The sequence below is a fragment of the Gigantopelta aegis genome, chromosome 12 (assembly GCF_016097555.1).
Source record: "Gigantopelta aegis isolate Gae_Host chromosome 12, Gae_host_genome, whole genome shotgun sequence".
Classification (NCBI taxonomy): domain Eukaryota; kingdom Metazoa; phylum Mollusca; class Gastropoda; order Neomphalida; family Peltospiridae; genus Gigantopelta; species Gigantopelta aegis.
The window spans coordinates 51542340-51568728 of NC_054710.1; the positions used below are offsets into that span (position 1 = coordinate 51542340).

General features: G+C 39.5%; 1 protein-coding gene across 2 annotated transcripts in view; it reads right to left on the reverse strand.

Annotated features, from left to right (window-relative positions):
* Positions 1-6240: 6240 nt before the first annotated feature.
* Positions 6241-26389, reverse strand: part of LOC121386568 (TLC domain-containing protein 5-like) — a 28516-nt gene continuing 8367 nt past the window's right edge. For both annotated transcript variants that reach the window (XM_041517515.1, XM_041517516.1), the window contains exons 2-4: positions 15350-15575; positions 13076-13171; positions 6241-7251 (exon numbers count right to left, since the gene is read on the reverse strand). In XM_041517515.1, the coding sequence (XP_041373449.1) occupies positions 6341-7251; positions 13076-13171; positions 15350-15560 (1218 nt within the window). In that variant the 5' untranslated portion in view covers positions 15561-15575 and the 3' untranslated portion in view covers positions 6241-6340. The remainder of the gene's footprint in view (positions 7252-13075; positions 13172-15349; positions 15576-26389) is intronic.

Genomic DNA, 26389 nt, shown 5'->3' on the forward strand with positions numbered 1-26389 from the left:
GTACCGACTTCCATGCAGGTGTGAAGGGACCTGGAGCGAGGTTCGTTTGCTGAGTTAGGACATGCCGTAGCTTGCTGGATCGAATCTCAGTTCAGACAGTAAATTTTCTAACGTTATTATTAAGATGGCATTACTTCTTTGTTCAATAAACCACTAGTCCAGTGAGTGTTATTTTTATTCTCTGTTTTTTTTTCATGCCAACTGGTACATGGTGGAATCAATATTGTTGTGTGCACAACTGTTAAATACCTTGCTACTAACTGAAAAATGTAGCGGGTTTCCCCCCTAAGACTATATGTAAAAATTACCAAACGTTCGAGATCCAACAGCCGTTGATTAACAAATCAATATGCTCTAGTGGTGTCGTTAAAAAATCAAGCTTAGAGAGAAAACCAGCTAAATGTTTTCCATTATTAGCAAGGCATTTTTATACGCACCATCCCACAGGCAGGACACATACCACGGCCTATGATATACTAGTCGTGGTGTACTGGCTGGAACGAGAAATAGCCCAATGGGCTCTCCGACGGGGATCGATCCCAAACCGAACACAGATCAAACAAGCGTTTTACTACTGGGCTACCTCCCCCCCCCCCCCCTCCCCCTACAGCAGTAAAGTATACAGTGTCCTTTATGTGCTGTGAATGTAAACATATTCAAGCAGTCAACCTTTAAGATCAACAGTTGTCAGAACCGTGAAATGTAACTTTAAAATCAACAGTTCTCAAAACCGTGAAATGTGACTTTAAAATCAACAGTCCTAAAAACTGAAATGTGGCTTTAAAATCAACAGTTCTGAAAAATGTGAAATGTGGCTTTAACATAAACAGTTCTCAAGACTTCGATTGTTTCTGGCGTGGACTCTTCATATCAAACAGAAGAGGGCCTCGTAAGTTGGCAAACTTGTGCCCGATTTTGTTCCTTGTACAACAAAATATGTTGTCAATCAATCAATCCCACTGAATGTGAAAACCCCCCACAAATCTGTGGTGGCTCAAACTACAGACCTGGCAACAGACAACATATACATGTATCTATGTGGAAAATGTGTTATACTGTCACACTGAATGTGAAACCCCCCCCCACAAATATGTGGCGGCTCAAACTACAGACCTGGCAACAGACAACATATACATGTATCTATGTGGAAAATGTGTTATACTGTCACACTGAATGTGAAACCCCCCCCACAAATATGTGGCGGCTCAAACTACAGACCTGGCAACATATACATGTATCTATGTGGAAAATGTGTTATACTGTCACACTGAATGTGAAACCCCCCCCCCCCCAAATCTGTGGCGGCTCAAACTACAGACCTGGCAACAGACAACACATACATGTATCTATGTGGAAAATGTGTTATATTGTCACACTGTTTCATTGTTTTGTGTAGCATACATAGTACACTGTTGGTTAAAATAAACAAATTGAAATTCACAGCAATTTAATTTCGACCCATGCTACATATTTAAATATATTTTTGCGCAATAAAGACAAACAAGTCATTAATGTACATACATTGTCAAAAATATACATCTTATGGGTTAATAGTTATTACAAATTTATACTTTATTACAAATATATTCAAAAATTGAGCTATTTGAAAATAAACAACAAAAATGAAGAAGAAAAAAGCTCAACAAAACAAACACATATTTATGTAAACATAAATGAAAAAATAGTGTTTATAGTGTTCAACAACAATGTACAAATGTAAGAGTCTCGGTTAGCTGAGACTGAAAAATATAGAAAACTATTTGTTCAGGTTGCTACGGCAAACAACAACATACCCAGTACTGCTAAAGCAATACATGTCCCAACGACGGGTCTATTTCACTAAACATCGTAGGTTTACGTCTGCAACTAGCAGTTATAGTTATACCGGGCATACATCTTCAGGTGTTTGTTAGAAATACACATACATGTATTTCATTTTCTTTTATCCTTAGAATACTCAATTTTCCGTAATTATCTAATTTTCTTCATAAAACAGAGTACCATATTCTAAGGAGAAAAAATGAAATGTGTATTTCTAACTATATTTCTTGTACTATAATAAAACGGTAATAAGAACTCTGATTTAGTCGTAGATTTACGTTTACGTGAAGCCTTACGATGCTTTGTGAAATTGGGTCCAGGCCCAGCACATTTCATATCTCCTAAGTTCAAGGACCATAACTCTGGGCACATTCCCATGAAAGTCAAACTTCATCTGTAGTTCTGCCCGGTAAAGGTATATACATATACATGTACTATGTTGTCCAGTAAACTAGATGCTGGACAGACTGATGGACGGACACAAAACCTACAGGAGACTAATAAATCTAAGGTCATTTTACAGCTTTTTTATTAACGGTGCAGACCCTAGTGTTAGCCTGTGAAGAAGGACACTAACTTTAGTTAATCTACAAACATGCAACACATATTTGGATATGGTTATAACAGAGAGAAGCTAAAGTCTGCGATGTTTAAAGAGGAAAACACCGTAAAACAATAACCAGAGCTTGTCTCATTAACCATTACTTCTCATCTAACGTGGTTTTTAAAAACTAGGGTATGTGGCTTTAAGAAACTGTCTCTGGTTGGAATGGATCTATCTACAGGCCTGGTGCTTATAAAACTGTGCTCTGTTAGTTTCTGACTGGTGAAACCACTACGGTACATGTATGAAATATTACAGAAAACAATGCTTGATGAGTTAATCAATGAAATAGTTAATATATATTGACGTCACATACATGTATATCTCAAGATTTTGTTTTGTTTAACAACACCACTAGAGCATAGTGATTTATTAACCATTGGCTACTGGATGTCAAACATTTGGTAATTTTGACAGTTTTAGAAAGAAAAGAGACAAACAAAATTTCATTAGTAGCAAGAGATCTTTTATATGCATCATCCAACAGACAGGATAGCACATACCATGGCCTTTGATATACCAGTCATGGTGCACTGCCACACACAAGAAATAGCCCAATGGGCCCACTGACGGGGATCGATCCCAGACTTACTGCGCATGAGACGAGCACTTTACCATTGGACTACGTCCCACCCCTTAGTGTCACTGACGGGGATCGATCCCAGACCGACTGCGCATGAGACAAGCACTTTACCACTGGGCTACGTCCCACCCCTTGGTGTCACTGACAGGGATCGATCCAAGACCAACTGCGCATGAGACGAGCACTTGACCGTATGAATTAAGACCAACTGCTTTGAGGTAGAATGAAGAAATTATTATTATAATAGTATTGTTTGTATATACATATTTTCAAGCTCATATCCACCTACGTGTTAAAACACACTGTCCTAGGCACACACCTCAGCTATCTGGTCTGTCAATGAAAAAGCTTTTTGAGTTGGAAACTCAAATTTCAATGATCAAGAAAATGTTGAGATGTTCAAAATGATTCAACAAGTTTATAGTTGCAAGAAAATACTTTCAAACTGACATGTATCTCTTGTCTCTTTTTCATTCACTCTAACATCCCCACCTACAAATTTCATTCTTGTCATTTCGGTCTACTTGATGTGTTTAACCAATTATGCTATTTTGTCTGCCATGTAAGATTGTAATTGTAAAATGTAGGGTGAGACCTTAAATGCTTAATATAGGCATCACCTATTGGTCAAACCATAACATTAATACAAATGTTGGTAAATGTTTTTAAAAAAAAGAGAAAAAAAAAAGGAGAAAGAAATGGAATCTTCCATTATCATGGGAACCAGCATCCAATCAGATGACTGCTGGGGACAGTATTTCATCATGCTAGGTAACCACAAGATGATGACTTACAACTGTAAGTACTGATTGTGAGGTGAATCGTATTATGCAACCTGAAAGAACTTTGCCCAATCCTAAGACTTGTACTATTTTTGTGTATCAAAACTATGACTTGCAAAATGTAATCTTGATAGAAACCAATTCTTCCATTTCAATTTTTACAAACTATCAGGCATGGATTCAGGGTGTTCTGAAGGGGTGGGTAGGTGTGTGTGTGGGGGGTGTGGGGGGGGGGGGGGGGTGAGCTGTCAGACTTGATGCTTAGACTTTTTTTTCTTCTTCTTTTTTTTTAAGATGTTTCAAATGTTTTCCAGGGGTGGGAATTGGTGAACTGTAAAAAAGAGTACATCTAGAGGGGTCCCGGAAATTCTTGAAATCCTAGGTTAAAATCTGTGCCATCCGACACATTTTGGAGGAAAGGACGATTAAAATGTGAGGAAACGCAATGTTCCATGAGAGGAAAACAGCTGATCCGAGGAGAATTCCCAACCCTGGTTTTCTTAGTTAGTGTTTCACCTAAGGCAATGGTGTGTGTGTGTGTGTGTGTGTGTGTGTGTGTCAGGAGATCAATCTATAAATATATATTCTGGGGAATCATGACCTGACCCCATCTTACAAACTTCCTTCACCAGACTAGACTCCTACTGTACAAAAATATAACTTGCTATAATATCAAGCCTTACAAAATACTAAAGGGGGTGGTGCCCGTTTTAGCCACACAAAATGATACACCGTGGCCAGGGGGCAGTTATAAAAATGTCAAATTGTTCAATACCAGTGAACGATTGCCGAACGGCCCCATATGTTTATGTGTTATTATTATACATAACATGAGGACATTTAGTTGGTTGTGTTGAAAATATAGGGCTCGGACTTAAGAATCTGTCTTCTACAGCAATTTTTAAAGGAATTGCCATGGGTGAAACATCCCACTGACGGCAAATAAACACGAGTGGAAGGTTATAGAGGAATTGCCATGGGTGAAACGGCCCACTGACGGCAAATAAACACGAGTGGAAGGTTATAGAGGAATTGCCATGGGTGAAACGGCCCACTGACTGCAAATAAACACGAGTGGAGGGTTATAGAGGAATTGCCATGGGTGAAACATCCCACTGATGGCAATATAAACACGAGTGGAAGGTTATAGAGGAATTGCCATGGGTGAAATGGCCCACTGACTGCAAATAAACACGAGTGGAGGGTTATAGAGGAATTGCCATGGGTGAAACGGCCCATTGACTGCAAATAAACAAGATTGGAAGGTTATACAGGGAATAACTGGTTACTGTCTTAAGATATCGGCTTTATCATGCGAACGTTAGAATGGCGAATGCAGCAAGGCTCTGAGCAGGATAAAGCCGATATCTTAAGACAGTAAACAGTTATATCATTTATCCTGCAATCCTACACAAATATTCGGATAATCATTATTTATTCCAGTTTTGTGTACACAAATTTAGTATTGTCAACCTAGCAAGGCTTTTGTCAAATGAAGCCATACAAGATACATGACGTCATTATTTGTAAGACGCTAGCTACATTCTGTCACATTAAAAAAGTGTTTCTAAACTCCCAGTTCATAAATAAATATACAAGTTTTGATATTATCGTAAAATTAAAAATTATTTGTATTTACTGCACTTCAACAAATGATTTGATGAGTATTTTTATTGAAAATTTACTCTGAAATACTTGAGTCGAGTCGGGCTTATGTCACGTGACTTACATTTCTGGTCAGTGACTGAAAATATAGACATTTATCTAGTCATATCTTGCCAATGTATACAGTGATTGCTGGATAAATTGCTGTATGTAGACATATTTCAAACGTGCCAATGTTAAATACTGGCAGACAATGTACACCGGGTGTATACATTTCGCCATTGTTGAGGAGATTTACCGACGGCACAAAAGTACTGTTAGTGATGTTCTCTACCTACAGCATCTCAACGACGGCAATTGGTGTTACAATGTTCCAGCTCTGAAAATATATGTAAGTAAACACCCCACCCACCCACCACCCCACCCCGCCAAATGCAAAATATATATATTGAAACCAAACTTAAAAGATGTAGTTGGCTTACAGTAACTGAACTGCAGCAAATTGGCGGGAATTCTAAATGCATGCATTTAATTGTTTTCTTATGTTTGTATCAAATACCGGCTAATACAAAACCAATCCCCTACCCCACCAAAAATTAAAAAAGAAAATAAATAAAAATAAATAAAATAACAAACAAAAACAAACCCACCTGCATTGATCACTGAATCGAGTTTGACTTAAATGAACTATTTTTAAACAATAAATTATTGTCATAGTGAAATCAATCATATATTTATTTTAGGACTTTTTTCTTTTTATACCTGCAAGTAAACAATTGGGCAAAAAAAAGAAGCAAAAACGTGTTAAACCCTCCCACCCCCCCAAAAAAAAAAACAATAATAAAAAATAAAAAAAATAAAAAGGGAAAAGGGAGATAATTCATTTACAATTATTTGAAGGTGAAGCTGACAGTTGAGCATTAAACAAACATCTATGTTGATAACTTATAAAGTTTTCTTGTCATCAGTGTCCGAACACATACAGGACACATGCCCACTCATCACTAACTCGTTGAGCAAGTGGTTGGAGTTGTCTACCCCTGGCTTTACGACTCGTCTCAAACACGCGTCTGCCGACGGAATCTCGCTGAAGATTCCACTGACCAGCTTCTTTATCTGTTCTCCACCCTCAACACACGACTGCTGCATCAGCGAGAACCGGTTATCTTCCCCTGTCACAATGGAAGCATCATCTTTTGTCTGTTGCGTCAACGAAAAACTTTCATCTTTGTCTGTCATCATCAAGTTATCATCTTTTGTCTGTTGCATCAACGAAAAACTTTCATCTTTGTCTGTCATCATCAAGTTATCATCTTTTGTCTCTTTCGTCAATGACAAACTTTTATGTTCATCTTTCACCACAGAATTATCATCATTTTTCGTCACCACAGACGATTTATTCCCTTTCATCCCTACAGAACTACATTCACCATTCACTTTATCAGCACGTTTCGAAACACTTCCCTGCCTTTGTTTGAACGCACGCCATTTCTTCTTGTACTTATTGACACCGAACTGGACGATGTTGATGAAGAAGAGCCACCCGATGGAGTAGATACAGACTCCGCCGAAGCGGCCGAGGTAGTCGGTGGGCTGCTGGAAGTAGGAGTAGAGCAGTGCCGACCCCACGCCGATGCGTATGATGCCGAAGAGGACCATGAAGACGATGTCGTTGAGCTCTCCGTACCAAGTGTCATAGCGGCCCGTCTCACGCAGGAACCACCGCAACTGGAGAAGCGGGTTCGTCATCTCACCGCCGCAGATAGTCGCCACCAGCTCCGTGCCCCACCGGCCGAACACCAGACACATGGACAGACCGAGGATACTGAGACAGTGGTGAACCATCATCACAGCTCCTAGAGAGAGATTGAAATCATAACACAGCCATTAGTACATATATATATATATATATATCATTATAAACATCACACCGGCCGAACACCAGACACATGGACAGACCGAGGATACTGAGACAGTGGTGAACCATCATCACAGCTCCTAGAGAGAGATTGAAATCATAACACGGCCATTAGTACATATATATATATATATATATCATTATAAACATCACACCGGCCGAACACCAGACACATGGACAGACCGAGGATACTGAGACAGTGGTGAACCATCATCACAGCTCCTAGAGAGAGATTGAAATCATAACACAGCCATTAGTACATACATATATATATATATATCATTATAAACGTCACACCGGCCGAACACCAGACACATGGACAGACCGAGGATACTGAGACAGTGGTGAACCATCATCACAGCTCCTAGAGAGAGATTGAAATCATAACACGGCCATTAGTACATATATATATATATCATTATAAACATCACACCGGCCGAACACCAGACACATGGACAGACCGAGGATACTGAGACAGTGGTGAACCATCATCACAGCTCCTAGAGAGAGATTGAAATCATAACACGGCCATTAGTACATATATATATATATATATATATATCATTATAAACATCACACCGGCCGAACACCAGACACATGGACAGACCGAGGATACTGAGACAGTGGTGAACCATCATCACAGCTCCTAGAGAGAGATTGAAATCATAACACGGCCATTAGTACATATATATATATATATCATTATAAACATCACACCGGCCGAACACCAGACACATGGACAGACCGAGGATACTGAGACAGTGGTGAACCATCATCACAGCTCCTAGAGAGAGATTGAAATCATAACACGGCCATTAGTACATATATATATATATATATATCATTATAAACATCACACCGGCCGAACACCAGACACATGGACAGACCGAGGATACTGAGACAGTGGTGAACCATCATCACAGCTCCTAGAGAGAGATTGAAATCATAACACGGCCATTAGTACATATATATATATATATATATCATTATAAACATCACACCGGCCGAACACCAGACACATGGACAGACCGAGGATACTGAGACAGTGGTGAACCATCATCACAGCTCCTAGAGAGAGATTGAAATTATAACACGGCCATTAGTACATATATATATATATATATATCATTATAAACATCACACCGGCCGAACACCAGACACATGGACAGACCGAGGATACTGAGACAGTGGTGAACCATCATCACAGCTCCTAGAGAGAGATTGAAATCATAACACGGCCATTAGTACATATATATATATATATATATCATTATAAACATCACACCGGCCGAACACCAGACACATGGACAGACCGAGGATACTGAGACAGTGGTGAACCATCATCACAGCTCCTAGAGAGAGATTGAAATTATAACACGGCCATTAGTACATATATATATATATATATATCATTATAAAAATCACACCGGCCGAACACCAGACACATGGACAGACCGAGGATACTGAGACAGTGGTGAACCATCATCACAGCTCCTAGAGAGAGATTGAAATCATAACACGGCCATTAGTACATATATATATATATATATATCATTATAAACATCACACCGGCCGAACACCAGACACATGGACAGACCGAGGATACTGAGACAGTGGTGAACCATCATCACAGCTCCTAGAGAGAGATTGAAATTATAACACGGCCATTAGTACATATATATATATATATATATCATTATAAACATCACACCGGCCGAACACCAGACACATGGACAGACCGAGGATACTGAGACAGTGGTGAACCATCATCACAGCTCCTAGAGAGAGATTGAAATCATAACACGGCCATTAGTACATATATATATATATATATCATTATAAACATCACACCGGCCGAACACCAGACACATGGACAGACCGAGGATACTGAGACAGTGGTGCACCATCATCACAGCTCCTAGAGAGAGATTGAAATCATAACACAGCCATTAGTACATACATATATATATATATATCATTATAAACGTCACACCGGCCGAACACCAGACACATGGACAGACCGAGGATACTGAGACAGTGGTGAACCATCATCACAGCTCCTAGAGAGAGATTGAAATCATAACACAGCCATTAGTACATACATATATATATATATATCATTATAAACGTCACACCGGCCAAACACCAGACACATGGACAGACCGAGGATACTGAGACAGTGGTGAACCATCATCACAGCTCCTAGAGAGAGATTGAAATCATAACACAGCCATTAGTACATACATATATATATATATATCATTATAAACGTCACACCGGCTGAATACCAGACACATGGACAGACCGAGGATACTGAGACAGTGGTGAACCATCATCACAGCTCCTAGAGAGAGATTGAAATCATAACACAGCCATTAGTACATATATATATATATATATCATTATAAACGTCACACCGGCCGAACACCAGACACATGGACAGACCGAGGATACTGAGACAGTGGTGAACCATCATCACAGCTCCTAGAGAGAGATTGAAATCATAACACAGCCATTAGTACATATATATATATATATATATCATTATAAACGTCACACCGGCCAAACACCAGACACATGGACAGACCGAGGATACTGAGACAGTGGTGAACCATCATCACAGCTCCTAGAGAGAGATTGAAATCATAACACGGCCATTAGTACATATACAGTGCAACCCACTTATTTGCATACCGCTTAATACCCGGATAATCGACTACCTGTTATTAACATATCCCGCTTATTGTCATAGCAAAAACACCCGGATAATCGACTACCTGTTATTAACATATATCCCGCTTATTGTCATAGCAAAAACACCCGGATAATCGACTACCTGTTATTAACATATATCCCGCTTATTGTCATAGCAAAAACACCCGGATAATCGACTACCTGTTATTAACATATCCCGCTTATTGTCATAGCAAAAACACCCGGGTAATCGACTACCTGTTATTAACATATCCCGCTTATTGTCATAGCAAAAACACCCTGGTAATCGACTACCTGTTATTAACATATCCCGCTTATTGTCATAGCAAAAACACCCGGGTAATCGACTACCTGTTATTAACATATCCTGCTTATTGTCATAGCAAAAACACCCGCATAATCGACTACCTGTTATTAACATATATCCCGCTTATTGTCACAGCAAAAACACCCGCATAATCGACTACATGTTATTAACATATCCCGCTTATTGTCATAGCAAAAACACCTGGATAATCGACTACCTGTTATTAACATATCCCGCTTATTGTCATAGCAAAAACACCCAGATAATCGACTACCTGTTATTAACATATCCCGCTTATTGTCATAGCAAAAACACTGAATTCCACGTGCCAAACACAGTTAATTGAGTAATTGGTGCCTTATTTGCCAACTGGCCTTGAATAACAAGTCGTATTGTTTTAAGCCAAGACCGCACCGTGATCATGCTGAATACATTGCCGCAAGTATAATAGCTGGCATGACTGTTTACACCTGTAGCGGAAGCGATCACTCTCGATTAATTAAAACCTTTATTGTGAGGAGGGAAACTAACATATGCGATAGATATCGTTATGTCCCTATCTGCTCAAGTGTCTTTGTTTAAATTAGATGTTTATTACTTAACAAACAACACTTACATAATGAGTAGACCTATCATATCGGTTGCGCAGTCTGTGCAATGAACGCGTTAGACCCAACGCACACAATGCATTCATTACGAAAATGAGTGTGAAACGAAAACAAACTGATTTGTCTCTCTCCCAAAAAATAGGTTTTATCGAAGAGCTTGATAAAAATGTTTCTCAATCTGACATCGCTAGACGTTTAGGAATTTCACAGTCCCAGGTTTCACGCATAGCGGCAAAGAAATCCGAAATCTGTTTGCAGTGGGAATGGAATGAAAATCCGGACAGAAAAAGACGTCGTACCGGAAAAGATGCCGATGTAGAAACAGCTTTAAAAACATGGTTTACAGAAGCTCGCAGTCACGATGTTCCACTTTCAGGACCAATTTTGGAAGTAAAAGCAAAGAAACTGGCTGAAACGCTGAATAAACCTGATTTCAAACCAACCAACGGGTGGCTATGCAGATGGAAGGAAAGAAACTGCATAGTTTACAAAAAAGCTCATGGAGAGAAAAAAGATGCAGATTTGCCGGCCGCAGACAATTGGGTGAAGGAACAACTTCCAAAATTGCTTGAAGAGTAGTCCAGACGATGTGTACTGGAATATATTTCCAAGCAATTCCAGAGGGCACCGTAACTTACAAAAATGACAAATTAAGTGGTGGGAAAAAACAGAAAGAAAGAATTACGGCTCTCGTCGCCTGTAACATGTCTGGGACAGATAAAAGACGCTTAATGGTGATCGGGAAAAGTAAAAACCCACGCTGTTTTCGTGGTGTAACAGACATTCCTGTTGATTATCAAAGCAACGCAAATGCATGGATGACAGGGGTCTTATATAGACAGTGGTGTTATGATTTGAACAAAAACATGCGAAAAGAAAAGAGAAAAATTTTCTTAATTGTCGACAACTGATCTGCACACCCAGCAGATGCTGATGGAAAGCTAAAAAACTTGAAACTTATTTTCCTGCCTCCCAACACTACATCATGCATCCAGCCGTGTGACCAAGGGATCATTCGCAACCTGAAGTATTTCTACAGACAACAGATCGTGAATCGCATTGTGACGGAAATTGACAGTGGTCAAGACATACAGGCCAATACGTTTGTAAAGAAAATCACGGTGTTAGACGCAATACATATGCTGAACAAATCATGGGGTCAAGTGAAAAAAGAAACATTAGTGAACTGTTATCGCAAAGCCGGATTCCAGTCAGCTGATTGTAACAGCGGGAACGAAGAAACGTCGAGTGACATCACACCACCAGACGGAATCGACCAATCAGAGTTGGACACGTATGTGAATGTTGACGATAACCTTCAATGTTTTGAATGCGAGCCGACGAGGAGATTTGTGCCGATGTTTTGCAGGCTAAACCATGTGAGCTTGAAGTGCCAGACGATAGCGATGATGATGACGATGACAGCGACGAACCTGTGCTTACAGCATCCGGTGCACTGATGGGAGTAAAGGCACTGAGACGATATTTGGAGTGTCATGGTGCGCTGAACTGTGACGATTTTTATGCATTCGAAACACATATTCATGAAACTGTTAGAAATTCAGTCAGCCAGAAGAAAATAAATGACTTTTTTAGCAAATAGTAAACGTCCAAGCAATATATTAACCCCATGTAGTTGTAAAATACATTGTTTATTACATGTACAGATGTTTTATTGATGTTTTGTTTTTCTTTATACATGCATACAATGTATGTACTTGTAACTTTGTAATAAAATTGTCGAGTTTGTTTACAAGAGTTACTTCCCTTGAATTTATTACAGCCTGGCTTTTATTGGGCAATTAGGGTATGCAGTTAAGCGGGTTTCACTGTATATATATATATCATTATAAACGTCACACTGGCCAAACAAATCTTAACTGGTATAACTTATAATATAAGGCATACATCACAAAGTTGAAACCGCGAAAACATGCAAATGAATCTTGTGTGGTCAACAGTATTTTTTTTAGACGAAATGGAAAAGTGCATTTACGCATAGCTCTCACATCCCTGTAAGAAAACAACACACGTTCACTGCTGGGAATGACTATAGACCCTGCCCCTGTCTACATGTACGTTAAGTTACGTCAATGATTCAATGTAGTTGGAGTCAAACTATTTGTACGTACCTTCACCCCTGAAGTAGAGACACCACGAGAAGTCAAAGATGAAATATCCCAGACACATGGTGACTGTCAGCCACTGGAGGGGGGTGTTTGATCCACCTACAACACAAGACGTGAGAGAATGAGTGAATGAGTGAAGTCAAAGATGAAATACCCAGACAGATGGTGACTGTCAGCCACTGGAGGGGTGTGTGAGATCCACCTGCAACACAAGACGTGAGTGAATAAGTGAATGAGTGAAGTCAAAGATGAAATAGCCCAGACAGATGGTGAATGTCAGCCACTGGAGGGGGGTGTTTGACCCACCTGCAACATAAGACGTGAATGAATGAATGAATGAATGAATAATTATTCCACCTCTTCATCATGCTGTGGACACACATTTTCTATCCCTGGCTGGTAATGATGTGTGGACATGTCAACCACATGCACCAGGGGAGGTTTTTTTTTGGGGGGGGGGGGGGTCAACACTGCACCCCCATTTACAACATATTTTTGGGGTCTTTCTTTAATATTTTCAACAGGACATGATTAATTGAAACATATCTTATTGCTTTTTTTAAAAACCAACAAATATATTAGACATAAATTATACAACTCACTAGGCATCTCCATAAGAAACATGATTGGAACTCCCAGTCTCGCACCCCCCCTCCCCCCACCCCCTGCATAATTTGTTATACACAACTCACTTTCATTTGCTCCTCACATAATAGAATAAGGCATTACCATACATGCAGTTCTGTGAGTTACTTCCCTTTACACTACTTTTATTTTTCTTGATAGTGGTGGTTGTGGAGTTATCAAACCCTTTGCCTCTCATTTGCATATATACAAGGAAAGAAAGTGGGGGGTTTATGGGGTGGGGGCTGGAGTTACGTTCCCTAAAATATAGATTGAAAAGAAAAAAGGCATTAGCACATGTTTAACTGCAAACACCTTAAATACATAGACAGATATTTAAAAAGAAGAATGTATTTAATATGTAACAGTAGTCTCAAAAAAAGGCTCTGTTATTCAGAATCATCTTACAATGGCTGCAAACTAAGGACAGTCTCTAAAACTATCACAGCTATAAATAGCTGCAACCTACCTGCGTCTGTGAATGGCCAGGGACCCTGTACGAAGGCACACCATATGGCCATGTTGGTGATGAGAACATCGTGGATACCCGTCACAATTCTCTGTAACATAATCACTGCTATCATCATCATCAACAACCTACCTGCGTCTGTGAATGGCCAGGGACCCTGTACGAAGGCACACCATGCAGCCATGCTTGTGATGAGAACACCGTGGATACCAGTCACAATTCTGTAACATCATCACTGCTATCATCATCATCAACAACCTACCTGCGTCTGTGAATGGCCAGGGACCCTGTACGAAGGCACACCACGTGGCCATGCTTGTGATGAGAACACCGTGGATACCAGTCACAATTCTGTAACATCATCACTGCTATCATCATCATCAACAACCTACCTGCGTCTGTGAATGGCCAGGGACCCTGTACGAAGGCACACCATGCAGCCATGCTGGTGATGAGAACATCGTGGATACCAGTCACAATTCTCTGTAACATCATCACTGCTATCATCATCATCAACAACCTACCTGCGTCTGTGAATGGCCAGGGACCCTGTACGAAGGCACACCATGCAGCCATGCTTGTGATGAGAACATCGTGGATACCAGTCACAATTCTCTGTAACATCATCACTGCTATCATCATCATCAACAACCTACCTGCGTCTGTGAATGGCCAGGGACCCTGTACGAAGGCACACCACGCGGCCATGCTGGTGATGAGAACATCGTGGATACCAGTCACAATTCTCTGTAACATCATCACTGCTATCATCATCATCAACAACCTACCTGCGTCTGTGAATGGCCAGGGACCCTGTACGAAGGCACACCATGCAGCCATGCTGGTGATGAGAATATCATGGATACAGGTCACAATTCTCTGTAACATCATCACTGCTATCATCATCATCAACAACCTACCTGCGTCTGTGAATGGCCAGGGACCCTGTACGAAGGCACACCATGCAGCCATGCTGGTGATGAGAATATCATGGATACAGGTCACAATTCTCTGTAACATCATCACTGCTATCATCATCATCAACAACCTACCTGCGTCTGTGAATGGCCAGGGACCCTGTACGAAGGCACACCATGCAGCCATGCTGGTGATGAGAATATCATGGATACAGGTCACAATTCTCTGTAACATCATCACTGCTATCATCATCATCAACAACCTACCTGCGTCTGTGAATGGCCAGGGACCCTGTACGAAGGCACACCATGCAGCCATGCTGGTGATGAGAATACCATGGATACAGGTCACAATTCGACACTGCCACTCATAGCTGTGTTTCCGGTTGGCCGCACACAGCAGGAAGTAGAGCGCCGACCATGACGACAAGGCTACAAACAGGACCGGGAAGTCGAGGGTTCCAATCTGCAGCGCCATCTTCAGTTCATCTGCCTAAACACAAGAGAAGATTTAGTCAGCATTTTGAAAGGATGGAAAAGGAATGTTTGTTTAATGAAACTTCAGCACATTCAAAACTTGAGCAATTTGGAGTGTTAAAAATCAAAACATTCGTTGTACAGTATATAGACAGAACTACATACCAGTTGTTTCGCCATGTTATTTATAATATATAGTACGCAAAAGATTATACTACATGACTGAATAGCGGTCGACTGGTATAAATCCTGCGCACCTGTTACAAGGTATCACACATATTTTCAATAAAATACTCTTTTTATTGCACATAAATTGTGCATTGTGTTTATTACTCTATATGCAGCAAGAATTAATGGAATACAAAGTACATCAGGGCTTCTAGAGTATGGTAGTCTCACTCCCATGGCTAGTGATATTCAATGCTGGGCTAGAAAATAACTACTACTGCCATGCCCAATGGCTAGTGAAAAACTAAGAGTCAAATGTTGCAGCTAAGTCTATTTTGTAAATATGAAATCTTGACCCTACCCCTGACCGGCCTCGGTGGCGTCGTGGTAGGCCATCGGTTTACAGGCTGGTAGGTACTGGGTTTGGATCCCAGTCAAGGCATGGGATTTTTAATCCAGATACCGACTCCAAACCCGGAGTGAGTGCTCCGCAAGGCTCAATGAGTAGGTGTAAACCACTTGCAGCGACCACTTGCAGCGACCAGTGATCTATAACTGGTTCAACAAAGGCCATGGTTTGTGCTATCCTGCCTGTGGGAAGCGCAAATAAAAGATCCCTTGCTGCTAATCAGAAGAGTAGCCCATGTAGTGGCGACAGCGGGTTTCCTCTCAAAATCTGTGTGGTCCTTAACCATACGTCTGACGCCATATAACCGTAAATAAAATGTGTTGAGTGCGTCGTTAAATAAAACATTTCTTTCTTTGACCCCACCCCAACCCCTAATGTTAGTGTTTTTAAGCTCTATATCTCCCTCTTTAGGTGACATATCGGATTATTACTATTATTTAGTAAAACTGTATTAACATTTCTTTCTTTGACCCCACCCCAACCCCTAATGTTAGTGTTTTTAAGCTCTATCTCCCTCTTTAGGTGACATATCGGATTATTACTATTATTTAGTAAAACTGTATTAACTTTTCTTTCTTTGACCCCACCCCAACCCCTAATGTTAGTGTTTTTAAGCTCTATCTCCCTCTTTAGGTGACATATCGGATTATTACTGTTATTTAGTAAAACTGTATTAACTTTTCTTTCTTTGACCCCACCCCAACCCCTAAAGTTAGTGTTTTGATGCTGTATCTCCCTCTTTAGGTGACATATCGGATTATTACTATTATTTAGTAAAACTGTATTAACTTTTCTTTCTTTGACCCCACCCTAACCCCTAATGTTAGTGTTTTGAAGCTCTATCTCCCTCTTTAGGTGACATATCGGATTATTACTATTATTTAGTAAAACTGTATTCACTTTTCTTTCTTTGACCCCACCCCAACCCCTAAAGTTAGTGTTTTGATGCTGTATCTCCCTCTTTAGGTGACATATCGGATTATTACTATTATTTAGTAAAACTGTATTCACTTTTCTTTCTTTGACCCCACCCTAACCCCTAATGTTAGTGTTTTGAAGCTCTATCTCCCTCTTTAGGTGACATATCGGATTATTACTATTATTTAGTAAAACTGTATTCACTTTTCTTTCTTTGACCCCACCCCAACCCCTAAAGTTAGTGTTTTGATGCTGTATCTCCCTCTTTAGGTGACATATCGGATTATTACTATTATTTAGTAAAACTGTATTCACTTTTCTTTCTTTGACCCCACCCTAACCCCTAATGTTAGTGTTTTTAAGCTCTATCTCCCTCTTTAGGTGACATATCGGATTATTACTATTATTTAGTAAAACTGTATTAACTTTTCACCTGCTTGGGAGGACTTTTCTCCATGGAGATCATGGTTTTCTAAGCATACGGAAACTCCAATCTACCATGGCTGTGTACTGACACATGGAGTGTTTCTAAATATAATTTATCAACTGATGGCACCTGTAAGTCACAGAATGTGTAAACATGTATTGATCAGCCAGGTAACTCTAGAAACTAGTCACAGTTCATTAGTTAAAGCTAATAGTATATATACTGTATGTATACTCACCTGGAAATGAATTAAGCACCACCTGAACTGTATTGCAGTCAATTAAAAGGTGCCTATATATAGAAGTACATTGTAGTTGTCCATGCCGACGCAGTTTAAACCTGAGAGTTTCTACATGCAATGTATATACTCTGTATCCACTGGGTATTAGTACTATTACTGAGATGGTGTGAAGAAATTAACTTTTGAGAAGCACTGCACCAGTTTGATTCTAACTGCATATAGTTAAATACCAAGCAGTTTCATGCATATTTAAATACCAAACAGTTTCACGCATATTTAAATACCAAACAGTTTCACGCATATTTAAATACCAAACAGTTTCACGCATAGTTAAATACCAAACAGTTTCACGCATATTTATGGGTTCTGTCTCTCTAGAAAACATTAATATGAAATATCCCAGGAGCGTCACTTACTGTCTCTCTCTCTAGGACACAGTAAATACTGATATAGCAGGAGCATAGCTTACTGTCTCTCTCCCTAGAACGCATTAAATATTGATATAGCAGGAGCGTCACTTACTGTCTCTCTCTCTAGGACACAGTAAATATTGATATAGCAGGAGCGTCACTTACTGTCTCTCTCTCTAGGACACAGTAAATACTGATATAGCAGGAGCATAGCTTACTGTCTCTCTCCCTAGAACACATTAAATATTGATATAGCAGGAGCGTCACTTACTGTCTCTCTCTCTAGGACACAGTAAATATTGATATAGCAGGAGTGTCACTTACTGTCTCTCTCTCTAGGACACAGTAAATACTGATATAGCAGGAGCATAGCTTACTGTCTCTCTCCCTAGAACACATTAAATATTGATATAGCAGGAGCGTCACTTACTGTCTCTCTCTCTAGAACACATTAAATATTGATATAGCAGGAGAATCACTTACTGTCTCTCTCTCTCTCTAGGACACAGTAAATATTGATATAGCAGGAGCGTCACTTACTGTCTCTCTCCCTAGAACACATTAAATATTGATATAGCAGGAGCATCGCTTACTGTCTCTCTCTTTAGAAAACATTAATATGAAATATTGATATAGCAGGAGCGTCACTTACTGTCTCTCTCTCTAGGACACAGTAAATATTGATATAGCAGGAGCGTCACTTACTGTCTCTCTCTCTAGGACACAGTAAATACTGATATAGCAGGAGCATAGCTTACTGTCTCTCTCCCTAGAACACATTAAATATTGATATAGCAGGAGCGTCACTTACTGTCTCTCTCTCTAGAACACATTAAATATTGATATAGCAGGAGAATCACTTACTGTCTCTCTCTCTCTCTAGGACACAGTAAATATTGATATAGCAGGAGCGTCACTTACTGTCTCTCTCCCTAGAACACATTAAATATTGATATAGCAGGAGCATCACTTACTGTCTCTCTCTTTAGAAAACATTAATATGAAATATTGATATAGCAGGAGCGTCACTTACTGTCTCTCTCTCTAGGACACAGTAAATACTGATATAGCAGGAGCATAGCTTACTGTCTCTCTCCCTACCCTTACCGAAATGACTTATATTTTTCACTTATAAGTGAAGTATAAGTCGTTAATATTTTTCAAGTATAAGTGACTTATAAGTAAACGATTAGGATTTTGTATGCAAATGAGGTATCACTTATACAAAGTATATGTGACATATAGGTGAAGTGTTAACCATATATATAAGTGAAGTGTAAGTCATTCGCTTATATTTAACAGAAGTATTAGATATATATAAGTGACTTATAAGTGAAGTATAAGTGATTCACTGATATTTAACAGAAACTGCTGTATAAGTAAAGTATAGGTGAAGTATAAGTGATTCACTGATATTTTACAAAAATGCTGTATAAGTGAAATATAAGTGAAGTATAAGTGATTCACTGATATTTACAAACATTGCTGTATAAGTGAAGTATAAGTGATTCACTGATATTTAAAAAAGAAGAAGACTATAAGTGAAATATAAGTGAAGTATAAGTGATTCACTGATATTTCACAGAAACTGCTGTATAAGTAAAGTATAGGTGAAGTATAAGTGATTCACTGATATTTTACAAAAACGCTGTATAAGTGAAGTATAATAAGTGAAATATAAGTGAATATCAAAGGCTGTGGTATGTTCTGTCCTGCATGATCATATAAAAGATGACTTGCTGCTTTTGAAACATGTAGAGAGCTATAGAACACATTAAATATTGATATAGCAGGAGCGTCACTTACTGTCTCTCTCTCTAGAACACATTAAATATTGATATAGCAGGAGAATCACTTACTGTCTCTCTCTCTCTCTCTAGAACACATTAAATATTGATATAACAGGAGAGTCACTTACTGTCTCTCTCTCTATCTAGAACACATTAAATATTGATATAACAGGAGAGTCACTTACTGTCTCTCTCTCTCTCTAGGACACAGTAAATATTGATATAGCAGGAGCGTCACTTACTGTCTCTCTCCCTAGAACACATTAAATATTGATATAGCAGGAGCATCACTTACTGTCTCTCTCTTTAGAAAACATTAATATGAAATATTGATATAGCAGGAGCGTCACTTACTGTCTCTCTCTCTAGGACACATTAAAATTGATATAGCAGGAGCGTCACTTACTGTCTCTCTCCCTAGAACACATTAAATATTGATATAGCAGGAGTGTCACTAGCTTACTGTCTCTCCCTAGAACACATTAAATATTGATATAGCAGGAGCGTCACTTACTGTCTCTCTCTCTCTAGAACACATTAAATATTGATATAGCAGGAGCGTCACTTACTGTCTCTCTCTCTCTAGAACACATTAAATATTGATATAGCAGGAGCATCACTTACTGTCTCTCTCTCCCTAGAACACATTAAATATTGACATAGCAGGAGCATCACTTACTGTCTCTCTCCCTAGAACACATTAAATATTGATATAACAGGAGTGTCACTTACTGTCTCTTTCTCTAGAACACATTAATTATTGATATAACAGGAGCATCACTTACTGTCTCTCTCTTTAGAAAACATTAAATATTGATATAGCAGGAGCATCACTTACTGTCTCTCTCTAGGACACATTAAATATTGATATAGCAGGAGCATCACTTACTGTCTCTCTCTCTCTAGAACACATTAAATATTGATATAGCAGGAGCGTCACTTACTGTCTCTCTCTCTAGAACACATTAAATATTGATATAGCAGGAGCATCACTTACTGTCTCTCTCTCTCTCTAGAACACATTAAATATTGATATAACAGAAGCGTCATTTACTGTCTCTCTCTCTAGAACACATTAATTATTGATATAACAGGAGAGTCACTTACTGTCTCTCTCTCTAGAACACATTAAACATTGATATAGCAGGAGCATCACTTACTGTCTCTCTCTCTCTCTCTAGAACACATTAAATATTGATATAACAGGAGTCACTTACTGTCTCTCTCTCTCTCTCTCTCTCTAGAACACATTAAATATTGATATAACAGGAGTGTCACTTACTGTCTCTCTCTCTAGGACACATTAAATATTGATATAGCAGGAGCGTCACTTACTGTCTCTCTCTCTAGAACACATTAAATATTGATATAGCAAGAGCATCACTTACTGTCTCTCTCTCTAGAACACATTAAATATTGATATAGCAGGAGCATAGCTTACTGTCTCTCTCCCTAGAACACATTAAATATTGATATAGCAGGAGTGTCACTTACTGTCTCTCTCCCTAGAACACATTAAATATTAATATAACAGGAGAGTCACTTACTGTCTCTCTCTAGAAAACATTAAATATTCATATAACAGGAGTGTCACTTACTGTCTCTCTCCCTAGAACACATTAAATATTCATATAACAGGAGAGTCACTTACTGTCTCTCCCTAGAACACATTAAATATTGATATAACAGGAGTGTCACTTACTCTCTCTCCCTAGAACACATTAAATATTGATATAGCAGGAGAGTCACTTACTCTCTCTCTCCCTAGAACACATTAAATATTGATATAGCAGGAGAGTCACTTACTGTCTCTCCCTACAACACATTAAATATTGATATAGGAGCATCACTTACTGTCTCTCCCTAGAACACATTAAATATTGATATAGTAGGAGAGTCACTTACTGTCTTTCTCTCTCTCTAGAACACATTAAATATTGATATAGCAGGAGAGTCACTTACTGTCTCTCTCTAGAACACATTAAATATTGATATAGCAGGAGTGTCACTTACGGTCTCTCTCTCTAGGACACATTAAATACTGATATAGAGGCGTCACTTACTGTCTCTCTCCCTAGAACACATTAAATATTGATATAGCAGGAGTGTCACTTACTGTCTCTCCCTAGAACACATTAAATATTGATATAGCAGGAGTGTCACTTACTGCCTCTCTCTCTCTAGAACACATTAAATATTGATATAGCAGGAGAGTCACTTACTGTCTCTCTCTATAGAACACATTAAATATTGATATAGCAGGAGTGTCACTTACTGTCTCTCTTTAGAACACATTAAATATTGATATAGCAGGATAGTCACTTACTGTTTCTCTCTCTCTCTCTCTCTCTCTCTCTCTCTCTCTCTCTCTCTCTCTCTCTCTCGCTAGAACACATTAAATATTGATATAGCAGGAGTGTTACTTACTGTCTCTCTCTCTCTCTCTCTCTCTAGAACACATTAAATATTGATATAGCAGGAGAGTCCTTACTGTCTCTCTCTAGAATACATTAGATATTGATATAGCAGGAATGTCACTTATACTGTTTCTCTCTAGAACACATTAAATATTGAAATAGCAGGAGTGTCACTTACTGTCTTTCTCACTTTAGAACACATTAAATATTGATATAGCAGGAGAGTCACTTACTGTCTCCACCTACAACACATTAAATATTGATATAGCAGGAGAGTCACTTACTGTCTCTCTCTCTCTCTAGAACACATTAAATATTGATATAGCTGGAGAGTCACTTACTGTCTCTCTCCCTAGAACACATTAAATATTGATATAGCAGGAGTTTTACTTACTGTCTCTCTCTAGAACATTAAATATTGATATAGCAGGAGTTTTACTTGCTGTCTCTCTCTAGAACACATTAAATATTGATATAGCAGTGTCACTTACTGTCTCTCTCTCTCTAGGACACATTAAATACTGATATAGAGGCGTCACTTACTGTCTCTCTCCCTAGAACATATTAAATATTGATATAGCAGGAGCATCACTTACTGTCTCTCCCTAGAAAAATTATATAGCTGGAGAATCACTTACTGTCTCTCTGGAACACATTAAATATTGATATAGCAGGCGAGTCACTTACTGTCTCTCTCTAGAACACATTAAATATTGATATAGGAGCATCACTTACTGTCTCTCTCTAGAACACATTAAATATTGATATAACAGGAGAGTCACTTATTGTCTCTCCCTAGAACATATTAAATATTGATATAGCAGGAGAGTCACTTACTGTCTCTCTCTAGAACACATTAAATATTGACATAGCAGGAGTCTTAGAGAGGACATTTAACCATTAAATGTTTTTGTTATAAGCAAGGGATCTTTTATATATGCACCATCCCACAGACAGAACAGCACATACCACGGCCTGTGATATACCAGTAGAGCTTCACTGGCTGGAACGAGAAATAGCTCAATAGTCCACTGTGGTGCTTAAATAATGTCCACATGTATATACACGTATATAGTAATACTAGTACGAGGTTCTTGTTGTATAACAATATTACCCATTTGTAAATGACCTCCTGACATCTAGCTGAATGTGGACATAGATTACAAATGTACCTGTACTGTGTGCGTGGAGACGCTGATGTAAGACCAACAGTATAGTATTAGTGTGTTACTAGCATTATATGAAAGGTCACTAATCTCCAAACTCCATGGGTCAGCTGAGATTAGCAGATAACCATGTACACTGAAGTATTACTATATATAAGTACAACTGATGGCTTTATATTGAAGTAGATTGGCCACTGCTTAATGCTGGTAGGTACTGGGTTCATGTCCCAGTACCAGATCAAACAAAACCCATAATCGCAAAACTTATAGTCTCACTTCTTTATCTCGCTCAGGGATTTTTCCAGAGGGTAAAATAGGTAAACATCCACACCCTTACAGGACAGTACATACCACAACCCTTGATAGTATACCAGCCATATGGGACATTAGTTGTGAAGGGGAAAAAGAAAGCAATCAGAGAATGGGTCCACTGAGGGTAGTCAGTGACACAATGAACGCTCCACAGGGGTGTGCTGTACTCACTGATGGAGCTACATGTAATCTAGTAGTATAGAGTCAGTGACACAACGAACGCTCCACAGGGGTGTGCTGTACTCACTGATGGAGCTACATGTAGATTCTGCCTCACTTTGTGTTACAAAGGCTAAACAGAGTAATCTAGTAGTATAGAGTCAGTGACACAACGAACGCTCCACAGGGGCGCGCTGTACTCACTGATGGAGCTACATGTAATCTAGTAGTATAGAGTCAGTGACACAACGAACGCTCCACAGGGGTGTGCTGTACTCACTGATGGAGCTACATGTAATCTAGTAGTATAGAGTCAGTGACACAACGAACGCTCCACAGGGGTGTGCTGTACTCACTGATGGAGCTACATGTAATCTAGTAGTATAGAGTCAGTGACACAACGAACAATCCACAGGGGTGTGCTGTACTCACTGATGGAGATACACGTAATCTAGTAGTATAGAGTCAGTGACACAACGAACGCTCCACAGGGGTGTGCTGTACTCACTGATGGAGCTACATGTAATCTAGTAGTATAGAGTCAGTGACACAACGAACGCTCCACAGGGGTGTGCTGTACTCACTGATGGAGCTACATGTAATCTAGTAGTATAGAGTCAGTGACACAACGAACGCTCCACAGGGGTGTGCTGTACTCACTGATGGAGCTACATGTAATCTAGTAGTATAGAGTCAGTGACACAACGAACGCTCCACAGGGGTGTGCTGTACTCACTGATGGAGCTACATGTAATCTAGTAGTATAGAGTCAGTGACACAACGAACGCTCCACAGGGGTGTGCTGTACTCACTGATGGAGCTACATGTAATCTAGTAGTATAGAGTCAGTGACACAACGAACGCTCCACAGGGGTGTGCTGTACTCACTGATGGAGCTACATGTAATCTAGTAGTATAGAGTCAGTGACACAACGTACGCTCCACCGGGGTGTGCTGTACTCACTGATGGAGCTACATGTAGATTCTACCTCACTTTGTGTTACAAAGGCTAAACAGAGTAATCTAGTAGTATAGAGTCAGTGACACAACGAACGCTCCACAGGGGTGCGCTGTACTCACTGATGGAGCTACATGTAGATTCTACCTCACTTTGTGTTACAAAGGCTAAACAGAGTAATCTAGTAGTATAGAGTCAGTGACACAACGAACACTCCACAGGGGCGAGTGCGAATCATTTTTACATGCTCATATACCACTAGAGTTTCGAGCATGTCCGTCCCAGGGCCTGTCTCTGGATAGCCAGGGGCTTGTCCCGAGACAGAAAATCACTTAAATAGTGGGTTTTTAAAATTTTGATGCGCATCTCTAATTAATATAATTAATACAGAAAATTCTACTCATTAAATTTGGTCGCTAGATTAGATCGGGTGGTCAAAAAGAAATTAGATAAGATGGAGGGGGGGGGGGGGGGGGGGAGGTGTAGAGTTGAAAATGGGCAGAATTTTGAAAATAGCAATTAGTAGAAAAGTTAATAGAATTATAAAAAAAAAAAAAAAAAAAAAAAAATTACAAGCCAAAAATAAAAAGAATTGACTGCTCGGTCGAATATTTATATAATTTGGAGCATTTTAGAAGGACAGTCCAAAAATAAAGAAGAGAAAGAAGAGAGGATCGGACTATTTAATAATATTAAAAAAAAGAAGTAATTTCAACATAAACTTTTAAAGTCCGATCTATATGTTCACATGTGTGGCCTCGTTAAGGCCGTTAGGGTGCACAGCTTGTAGGGACGAGATGGGTTGCATCCTGTTAAGAAAACCCCTAGATTGACAGTCAATAGACGTTGAAGGTGTAGTGCTGTGCTGAAATACAGATCTTGAGAAGCCGGATCCGTTTGAACGAGAGAGAGAATCAGACTAGGGTATAGTCCAGTCGTCATAGGTTGGTATAGTGATGCGGACGGGCCCGAGTCCGGAGGATACGAGATGGTATCACAATAAAACAAAGTAAAGTCTAGAAAAGAGTAGTAGGGGCCGACCGCGCTTCGTATTTCTTCTTAGAGTGGGGCGGTCAATCTTCCAGTGCTGCTAGGACAGGCTCGGACATGTAGAGACTAAACGCGAACAACCGTGGCGTTCTGCAGAATGGCCGTCATACGAGTAACGAAAAAAGAAAGTCAAAATAGTTAGACGGAGAAATAACGTGGAGGCAAGAAATCTCACTAAAAAAGAATCCAACCTGGTGGTGCAGACTGTCAAAACGAGAAGTGTTCCAGCATTCAATCAGTTCCAATGGCCGCATACATCACAGTAGAAAACTTCACTTCGCTGATAAAAACAACAAAAGTGAAGGATCCCCAAGTCGAGCTGCGAAAGCACGTGCAGTGTGCACAAACACGTCTTACCGCGACAAGCTCCAGACTATACTCACTGATGGAGCTACATGCAGATTC